A 10,865-nucleotide genomic window follows, 5' to 3' on the forward strand; every position below is an offset into this window, starting at 1 on the left:
TTACAGATATTGAGCTAAAAACTGAGCTCTACACATTGCACAAGATATTTAAAACTTCAGGTTTGAATGTTGATGTCAGTCCAGTTTGTCTGTTAGCAAAATATCTCATGAAGAAGTGGACATATTTTAATGAAACTTTCAGGAAATAATTTTTGGATGTATCTCTACAACTGATGAACTTTTGAAGTCACCCCAATTCAAGAAATTCTCCACAGCTAATTGACATCAGCCAACATAAAAATGGCTCTGATTTTTCAATTTGACATTGATAGCTTGGTGTGGCAGTAGCTGAGAGTCATTCAAAAGTCATTGAAATAAAACTACTTTGGGATAGTTACATTCCACTCTACTATTTCTCCCACTTTTCTGTTTTCATTGTTGATGTTTTTTAAGACTTAAGATGGAAACCATATGATTATTTTTTAGCTTCAATCATCTGTGAGTAAAACCTCAAATGAGAGTAATCTGATTAGTCATAGTGAACGTTGGTTGTGCATTTATTGTCAACCCCCACTGTTATCATGCTTTGTTTCAGAGTAAAAAGGGGAAGTTGAGTTTGAAGTGTAACAACTGTGTACCTTAATCTTTTTTATAAATTTATGACAATAGCAATAAAGAAATAAATAAATAACCCACAGGTGTTGATTAGAGGTTTTATTTTATGCTGTAGCAACTGTTTCTTAGCAACTGCATGATCTCCACAAAATGATTGCACCAATAATGATTTCTTTCAATAAAATATCATTGGAGAGAAAGATTAACTGGAACTATTAAGTTTTATTTCTTTATTGAATACTGAGTATGACATACCCTGAAATAATACACTATGCAGTGCAAGAAGGTTGTCTCCACACAAAAAGAGTTTTCAAAGGTAAATGGACTGTACTTATATAGCGCCTTTCTAGCCAAACAGGTTATTTAAAGTGCTTTACAACACAATCTGCCCTCATTTACCCATCCACACACATTCATACAGCACTGAATCTCTACAGAGCTAATCTGAAAAAAATCATTCTATGGAGACTAATTAGTGCTTTAAACTCCATTCATACAGCGATGGGACACACATTGAAAGCAATGAGGGGTTCAATGTCTTGACCAGGGACACTTTGGGACTCCTGCCAGGAATCAAACCTTCAACTCTCCCATTGAAGGACGACTGCTCTAATTACTGAGCCACAGCCACTCAGGTAGAAACAAGTAATCAATAAAATAGATTTTAGAGACAAAGTTTCCAGCTAAACAAGTGTTTTTGTCAACATGAGGAACTTAAGTGACAAGCATTTTTTAGATGTTTTGATGTAAGCATTTTAGCAAATTTTCATTTAATTATGAAAAAAATAAAATAAAAATAAGCCACTTAAAAGGAATGCATACCAGCCATTGGAAGGGCCCGGATAAATGTTAGGAGGTAGTGAGAAAAAGGGAAAGAGAATAGAGTAGGTGGGTGCTAAAGCTACAATTAGCTAAACTGTAGCTGAAAGCTAAAAGGAACAGAATAAAGTACCATACAGATAAATTCATCTTAATTTGCACAAATTTTATTTTGACCAAAAGATTTATGCAGAATACTTCATTAAAACAGGTAAACACAGAAAAACTTCAAAAGTAACTCGTTAGTTTTTAAACAGTGTGTATTCTCATAATTCATTTGCAGTGAAGTTTAAAATAAAAACAAAATAAAATCTATTCTTTTAAATAAATATAGAATAAATTAAACTGATGCTTTCGGAATTTTAAAAGCATAAACAATGTTTAAAGTACTCTTCTTTGCTGCATTAAGTCATGTTTTGTGGTCCTTTCTCCCAGTTATAAAGATTTTTGTGCATAAACAAACAAAACAATCAGCAGGGTTGTAAAGTCCACACCACAGTGAGTTAATCAGTCAGAAGACATTGTTCTTAAACTGCCTGGTCTAAGAAGCCTTAGGTGTAGTCACAACCTTTCCTTTTTTTTACCTCTCCATTTCTTGCCAATGAGAGTAAAATGGGTCTTTTAGGATGAGGGACTTAAAATGAACAGGAACTGAAAAAATACTTTCTCCCTAAATGCAACAAAAAATGTTGCAACAACATATGATGAGTTAAATAAAGTGTTTGTAAACAATAAAGCATGTCAACTAATGTGGCAGACCCACAAAATACAATTATCAAAGGCCTTGCATTCCTCAGAATGTCTCATTCATTTACATGGAGACGGTGAGACTTCAAACAGCTGGAATCAACCGGCAGGGAAGGTTGGTCCCGTTCCAGTTCACATCAGTCTGTTAATATACGACTTCAGCTAACCTTTACGACACGTCAGAATTGTTTTTGATTGAAACAACCTCCGTTTTTCCTCCAGCTTCTCTTCGAGGCACTGAATCAGAATGGGATCCACTTTGGGATCAAATTTGTTGGCAAACCAGTGGCCATAGTTGAGTAACCAACGCATTTCTGCTGCCCCAAAAATGCAAACACTGCGAACGTGTTCCCCAGTGCACGGAGGGTAAAGGTTCTCTTCCAGGTAGTGCCACTTCACCAGCCTGGTCTTACTCATCAGGTCTGTGATATCGGGCAGGGATCGGGGCACCTCACCAGGAACACCTGGCAGTCGCACCAGTGTGGCCCAGAAGTGCTCATCTGGAGAGTAGGTGTCCTCTGACCAGGCCAGGAAATCCCTCACCACATCGGAGGAGTTCAAATGCAGAACAAATTCACGTGACAAGACAAAGTATGCGTTGCCGATGAACATTTCTATTCCATGTGGTGGGGGGCTCTTCTCTTTCTTTGTTATCACGGGCAGCTTTTGATACTCAAAACTCATATCTTGGATCTCATAGTGGAATGTGAACCTCTGCCTCTTCATTTTAGACGGTCTGCTGGTCTCTAACATGTTGGAGCCATTTAACCTCCTAAGCTCTGACACCAGCTCAATGTTGGATTTGAGGGGGAAATCCTGGCCACATAGGTTTACTACGTATCTCCACTTGACTTCTGACCTTATAAGATCGGACAGACAGTTGAGATCAGCCTTCAGTCGACTGATGCTCGCGTAAAAAACGGCCTCTCGCTTACTGGCGATGAAGACGTTAGGCAGGCAGTGGGACAAACTCTCCATGGCAGAGATGAACTGAGCGGAGGACTTCTGATCATAATGGATGCAGTAAATGTTATTGGGGGAATATATTGCCCTGATGAGCCTCTCTACCATCCAGGCACTTTTGTGTACAACTAAAGAATAAGCTAGAGGAAAGTCTCTCTCTTCCTCAGAAACACACACGTCGTTGTAACCTCTGAATTGGGTAAAGAAGGAGCAGTTTCCTGTGAGGCTTATCAGACTTTCATCTTTATCCTCCATCATTTTTTTCCTCCTGATAATCAGGGATTTACCCACTTCCACCGGGTCCAGGTCATAAATAGCTGAGCAGTTAATGTTGTGTTTGAAAAGAGTCTGTAAGCCTGAAGCTCCTGAGAGACCCAAGGAATCAGACACATTGTTATACTTGACTCTGACCAACAGCAAGACACTCAGCATCAGAAGAGACACGAGCGAGGGGATGAACTGCTTTCTCGTCAAGAACTGGATCAAGCGTCTTGTTTTCATCCTGCAGGGACAGAAAAAACACATGAGAGTAACAAGAAGCAAAACTTGTGTCAGACAAACTGTTGCATCACTTTGTTTGTGCCTGGTCACTGAGGAGAGAGGTGATACTATCAGGATGGGCTGAATTGTCAAACTTTAAGCAGTCGAGCGGCAGACAGACACTAGGAGGCAGTTAATAAAAGGTAAGTGGGTTTATTTACAGTGCGGTGAGAATTTACAGGCTGGAAGCAGGTTGATGAGTACCACCTCAGGATTGACAGGAGACAGACAGTAGAGGCACAGGAACAGGGTTCGGCAAGCGGCTCACTTTCTGGGTTTCCAGGCTAACAGGAGAAGATCGTCCAGTTCAACTCGAGGAGATGGTTCTGAACACAAGAGAACAACTGGTAAGTAAAGCTCGGGCAACGTAGAAACACTCCAGTGGCTGAGACTACTGTACCAAAAGGTTAGCGATGCCTCAGCGAGGAACTGGTCTTCAGGGCAGCCTTAAGAAGCCAGGGAGCTGATTACCAAGAAGCAGCTGCAGGTGATAAACTGCCAACCAATCAGCAAACAGGAACCAAAACCCAAAAAAGCAAAAAAAAAACAGTTTTATTAACAAAATATGTGGTTTAGCATTCTGTTTGGGATTTCCTTTGTTCTGTTTTTAACATTCAACCCCTGTCAAGTGTTAAAGGGTGAGAATGTTTTTGCCCATATCTGTTATTTGTCTGTAACATTAGCAAAATACAGTATGTCATGAACCTGCAAACACATTTTTATAAAAAAAAAAGTGCAGAAAGTAATCGTTGAATGTACATCTGCAATTATCTAACTTTTGAAGACAAGACTAGTCAAGATGGCAGGCAGTTAGCTGCCACAGCTAACTACCCTTAGAAGACAGAAAAATAACAACAACCTAGATCATTTTACAGATACTAAGCTAAACTTTGGTGTGTTCGTAGCTTAGAGTCATCCCTGACACGTACTCTGAGAGCTTCACTTTGTGCGAGATTTTGCTTAAAACTTTAGCATTAGTTGTTGGTGTCAGCTCTGTCTGTTAGCAAAAAGTGGAAGAATGGTTGCCTTGTTGGGGGTTTAATCCACAGCCTAATTGTTCCTGGGCAAGCCATGTGCACACTGATATGCGTATTTGTGTGTATGAGTGAAAATATAAAAAAAATACTGTATGTAGTGTGTAAAAATACGCTGGATGTGCTGTATGAGCATGTGTATGAATGGGTGAGTGACAAACATTGTAAAGCACTTTGCCGAACCGAGAGAGGCTAAAAAGACACTATGAAAGTGTGGACCATTTACTATTCTGATTTACTGCTCAAGTCCTTGTTTTGTTGTCCTAAAAACAAATCAGACCTGACAAATGTTGCGAGATCTTGTGTGGTCTGCTAGCACTCAGAGTGTCGTTCCCACACCAAACTTTAGCTCAGTATCTGTAAATTTGACAAAGTTAGAGTCATTTTTGTGTTGGCCAAGGCTGATTGGGGTGACTCCAAAAGTTAATCAGCTGTAGATGTACATCCAATGATTACTTTGAGAGTTTCATTATTTTCCGTCCATTGGTTAGTGAGATATTTTGCTAACAGACAGGACTGACTCCAACAGTTAATGCTAAAGTTTTAAGTAAAGATGTTACACAATGTGTAGCACTTGAAGTATTTATTAGCTACTACCACACCAGGTCTGAACTGGATGTTTGTAAAATTGTTATAGCGATTTTTGTGTTTGCTAAGATCACTTAGCTGTGGCGACCATCTTCAATTGGATTGACTTCAAAAGTTAACCAGTGACAGATATCCATCTGATCATTACTTTCTGACAGATTCATACAAATCTGTTATGTGGTTCATGAAATATTTTATCTAACAGACAAACAAACATATCGCTGTTTCACATTTGGTAGCAAAAAAACCCAACTAGACATTATTGTTAATATTTACATTATCAGACATTGTGCCAGTACCTTCCTTTTTAAACTTTAATCACAGCAGATATCCACTTCAGCTTTTGAACAGAGCCGTCTTTCCTCCGCAGCAGAAAGGCCCGAGGAAGTGATCATCAATCACAAGCATTAGGAAAAAGGTAATTTGTTTAAAGGTTGTAGGTGAATTTAACAGTGCTCTAGGACTGAAATACTGAGAAACTAGGAATTATTTCCATCATCTTGTTCAGAAACATTTGTTTGTTTTCTCCTTCTAACAGTCATTTGGGTGCTTGACGATGCCTCATGTTGATTCGTACTTATCCAATATTGATTGTAATTTTTAGCTTGTAACTTTGTATTTTAGACAGCAGTTAAAAGCAGAAATTTGCTAAACCGTAGCTAAAAGCTAAATGTAGCAAAACTGTATATTTAAGCTGAAAGTACCGAAACTGTAGCTAAAAGATCAAATTTGTAAAAACAGTGAAAATTAGCAAACAGTTGCTAAAAGCAAATATTAGTAAAACAATGACTAAAAGCTAAATGCAGCAAAATTGTACATTAAAGCTACAATTAGCAAAGACATACTTAAATGCTAAATATTTTTACAAAACAGTAGCTAAAACCTAATGTAGCATAAGAAGCCAAAAATAGCGCTAATATGCAGAAACAGATTTCTGAGAGCTGATGAGATCTCAATTTATTGCTATGGGGAAAATTATTGTAAATAAAGTTAAACAACTGAAAAAGTACATGAGTTACAAATACTAAAAATTATAGCACATTACAGCCAATCAAGCTGAATGTTTTAAGTCAAGTCAAATTTATTTATATTAGGGATGCACAATATATCGGCATTAACATCGGTATCGGCTGATGTTGGTCATATTTTAGCATATCTGTCTCGGTCAGATATGTAAAAGTGGGACGATATTGATGTCCGATGTTTATTTACTGCCTGTTGCCATTTGTGTTTCTGTTTCGGGAGGGGAGGGGGAGCGGTATCTGTATGATCACGTGACAGTGATAGCCGAGCTGCACAGCAACAAAAGAAGAAGAAGAAGGAATGACAAGCAGAGGGCCATGTCAGCGGTCTGGTCATTTTTCACGGAATCAAGAGAAGGCACACGAAAAGCAGTGTGTAATGCTTGCAAAGCCGAGGTAATGCGAGGAGGATGTTGCGTTATGTTGTTCAACACCACCAATTTGATATGCCATTTGAAAGCTAACGGTGCTAAAAGTAGCCAACAGGCAAAAACAAAAGTAGAGTGAGCAGCAGCTGGGAGCCCAATACAGCAGGCATTCGAGCAAACCACAAAATTCTCCAAAGACAGCGCAAAAGTCAGGTCAATCACAACAAAAACAATGGAAATGATTCCTCTTGATGACCAGCCATTTTCCATCATGGAGGACAGAGGATTCCGGCGGTTGATCGAGCACACTCAACCCCGCTACAGTCTTCTGAGTCAGCGCTACTTTTCTGACGAGTCGCTCCCGGCTTTGCACGAAGTGGTGGTCGCGCATGTCCACAAGTTGTTGGACAATGTGACGGACATTAGCTTCACTACGGATATATGGAGTTCAGATGTAAGTCAGATGAGTAAGTTAAGTCTTACAGCTCAGTGGATCTATGAAAACTTAGAAATGAAAAGAGCCATTTTGTTTGCAAAGTGGGACCTCATTAAAAACACGACTCTGCTTCTCACACCGTTTGAACAATTAATGAAGGAGATAAGCTTACAGTACTGCAGATGGTATTCCCTGTGTTGTGGCACTGAAACGATGACTGAGCAAGGCAGCGACAGAGCTACAGAAACACCAGTCACAGAAGAACCACAAGACAAGAAGAGCAGAGCAAGCACAAAAGGTGAACAGCCACTGCTTGACATGCATGATGAAATCCTGGAGGAGAACTCGATCATGGAAGAGCAGGCAGCCCTGAGAAGCCACACAAGCATACAGGTATAGTGCTTTTAGAAAACTGCCTTTTATGCAAATAACCTGTTAGAATCCCCTGTGTAGGGATTTTCAGTGTCTCCTTAATGGTCTGAAGTACTGAAAAATAGATCATTATAAAGTAAACTTTTTAGTCATACATCACTGCACTCTTGGGGTTGGGCCTTTAGCGCTGTCTTCTGTTCAGAGAAAAGTTTAACAAAGTTCTTAAGGAGGAGAGCAGAATGTTGCAAAGTTTAGATTGCTGTTAATTTGTCACACATACATAGTGACTCACTTCCCTGCTGTCCTGTAGGTCCATGGCTATCTGAGTGAGCCCCCCATCCCCAGAAATGAAAGCCCCCTGCAGTACTGGAAAAGCAACATGGCTGGCTTTCCTGCCACAAGTACCTTTCTGCTCCATGTACAAGTGTGGACAGTGAGCGTCTCTTTTCTGCTGCGTCGCATATCGTTGATGAAAAGGGAAACAGGATCCAGAGTGAGAAAGCAGAAATGCTTCTCTTTGTAAAAATAAATCTGCCTTTGCTAATAAAGGAGGCCTAGACTGTAATCCAGTCACCCACAGGTGGAAACACTGTTTCAGTGTTGGGGACATTCATTTTCAGCACAAGCCTTAAGTTGGAAAATGTGAAAATTTTACCATGTCTTTTTGTGCTATAGATATGTCCCAGTTCTAATATTTTTGCTTAACAATTTCATAGCTGGAACTTAAAGTTATTTGCATTTTTTATGTTTGCCTGCTTGTGTAAACACTGTTTCAGTGTTGGGACATTTACTAATTACAGTGCAAGTGGGAAAATGTGCACCGATGGTCAGGACTTGTGGTTAAAACATGATTTCCAGTTTAAAAATGCCTTGTTGCCATGGATCTGCCAAATTTGATCGGTTGACCTTGTCCAGCTGTTGTTGGCATTATTTAGATTTATGATCCAAACTTACTCCTAAGAGTTTTGTCAGTTTAGGGAGTTAAGTTGTACACACTTGTTACTAATTGAAATGGTAAAAAGTAACACTCCTGGTTACTCGTGTTTTATGTCGGCCATGCAATCTTATTTGAAAGTTACACTTTTCAAAAATAAAGCTAGACATTCAAAAATTCAGTTTGCATCATTTTCAGCATGTGCAAAATTTGATCGTTCCAGAAATGCTACTAATAATGTTGCTCACTCTCCAACTATTTTGACCATTTTAAATGGAATTTAAAATGTGTTTTTACAATCCATTTTTGGTTTTCTTATCTGCATCTATGGGGCAGGGCAGGTCATCAGTAGATTTATTACATCATCTGTCGGCAGACATCAGAACTGCAGGTAGCTTTGGGAGTCTCATGGGGCAGAAATAATTCAGCCCCATCAAGACATTCTGCTGGTTTTACTGCTAACACTAGACCTCACAGGATCATATTTAACTGCAGGAGTAGCATCCAGCAAAACCTGTTGTGTTTTAAAAATCCATCCATCCATTTTCTTTACCCGCTTCTCCATTCTGGGTCACAGGGAGCTGGTGCCTGTCCCCAGCAGTCACTGGGGGAGAGACGGGGGACACCTGGACAGGCTGCAAGTCCATCACAGAGACACATGGAGACAAACAACCATTCACTCTCACTCACAGCTAAGAACAATTTTAGAGTTATTAATTAACCTAACATGCATGTTTATGGTCTGTGGAGTGAGAAAGGCCCCAGGCAATCCTGCAACCTTCTTCCTGGGAGGCGACAGCTCTAACCTCTACACCGCTGAGCCTTAAAAGTCCAGTAAAAATAAAATTTAAAGATAAATTATTGGTTGGAGCAGACAGAGCAGACATGAACATAACACATAGAGCTAGAGACCGAGGGGAGACATACAACAGGACATTTTCTCTACCTTCACTGAAATAAGATCCATTTGTAGGGGATCTAATGGTAAGTGTTGGGGCTTTGAAGCAAAAAGGGTGAATATTTATGCACACACCACTTCAACAGAAGTTGTTTAACTTTGTACCGTAGAAATATTATTTCCAATCTGATCCAGAAAGCTGTGTTTGGAAATACTCACATTTCGATTGTGTGTCTGTGTGTGTGTGTGTGTGGGGGGAGCTGTCATATGTGTGATCTTCTGATACTATCATCACAGCGGATTGGTTTCACGAGGCACAACTTGGACCCGCGGGAGGGAGAAAAAAGGCGACATAAAACAGCAACAAAACAAACACTAAACAACATCTAACCCGTCTTTGTTTGGGAAAGACGGGTTAGATTTTTTACGCAAACTGTAAAAAATGTCTGATTAGCATTCAGTGAAACACTCACCTGGAGCCGGCCGCTTCACAAACATCCAGTCATCCTGAAAGTTGGACAAAGTTCCGGTTAAAGGTGGGTGGAAGTGAGCCGCCCTCTGATCTTTAAGGTGTGTGATGATCACTCGTCTCATCCAGTCCCTGAACTTCCCGACGGCGGACAGAGTCAAACAGTCAGGAGCAGAAAGTTGCTCTCCTGCCCGCCGCTTTCTTCGCACAGCTGCGGGGACACAAGCGCCGAAGCGCAAAGACATTCCCACCTGGAAGTGGACACATTATTCTCCGGACAAACAAGGAACCTAAAGAAACACGACGGCCACGCGCACACTTAGCAGACCCCTGTGGGCGGATCTATCCAAATATCGATATTATCGATACCAGCGGGGCCTTAGAGTCGGATCGATACAAGCGTGGTGGTATCGATACCTCATGGCGTCTCCTCTGCTCTCAGCACTTTGTTTATAAACAGTATGTGGTTTTTTAATACAGATACAGCCCAGAATATGCCTGCTAAGTGTCTGGTTCTTACAGCGGCTGAGCGATGTTGGCTTGTGACTTGCCACTACTTACAGGGTACAAACTGGCCAAGTGCCTGAATGTAGTTACGAATATATTATGAAGTGACTTGTTATCCTGTATATACAGGGTATGTACCGGGTCCGGGTACATACCCTGTATACATACAGATACATACCTTGTACATACTGGTTAGATACCTGGTATGTTCTACGTACCCACAGGGATGTGACATGTAACTCTTTACTTACAGGGTACATACCAGGGTTTGAACCATTATGTACCAAGTACATACCTGATACATGCCTGGATCTTACCTGGTATATACTGGTGAGGTACCTGGCATGTACCAGGACCTACAGATGTTGGGCTAAAGATTGGTAATGAGTAGACCTCTGACTGGAACCCTGTAAACAGAACATTTCTCTTGTTAGAAAATACAAAGTACACCTCACATAATTTGTCTTCAGGTGGACTCGTCACATATTCCCGTAGTTCCTACCTTGCTGCTTTATGTTCAACTATTCCGTTTTTTTCATTTGTTATTTTGTGCTTAACCCTCCCATGGCCTTGGAGTCAAAGGGCTTCTTTACCTGTCTTTATCTCTGTCTCT

General features: G+C 40.4%; 1 protein-coding gene across 6 annotated transcripts; it reads right to left on the bottom strand.

Moving 5' to 3' along the window:
* Nucleotides 1-1,519: 1,519 nt before the first annotated feature.
* On the bottom strand, nucleotides 1,520-10,865 carry LOC108244760 (glucosaminyl (N-acetyl) transferase 4). Of its 6 annotated transcripts, none has more exons than XM_025009355.2 (4): nucleotides 9,750-10,101; nucleotides 4,025-4,119; nucleotides 3,832-3,950; nucleotides 1,520-3,586 (listed from the first exon to the last, which is right to left on the bottom strand). In XM_025009355.2, exon 4 carries the CDS (start codon nucleotides 3,583-3,585, stop codon nucleotides 2,284-2,286), a length of 1,302 nt encoding a protein of 433 aa, XP_024865123.1. In that variant the 5' UTR covers nucleotide 3,586; nucleotides 3,832-3,950; nucleotides 4,025-4,119; nucleotides 9,750-10,101; the 3' UTR covers nucleotides 1,520-2,283. The 6 variants fall into 6 exon arrangements, 5 of the variants coding, with proteins under 5 accessions (XP_024865123.1, XP_024865122.1, XP_017286693.1 ...); XM_025009354.2 differs by having other exon boundaries at nucleotides 3,804-3,950; XM_017431204.3 differs by having other exon boundaries at nucleotides 3,786-3,950.

Source organism: Kryptolebias marmoratus, linkage group LG14, assembly GCF_001649575.2.
Source record: "Kryptolebias marmoratus isolate JLee-2015 linkage group LG14, ASM164957v2, whole genome shotgun sequence".
In the NCBI taxonomy this organism is placed as follows: domain Eukaryota; kingdom Metazoa; phylum Chordata; class Actinopteri; order Cyprinodontiformes; family Rivulidae; genus Kryptolebias; species Kryptolebias marmoratus.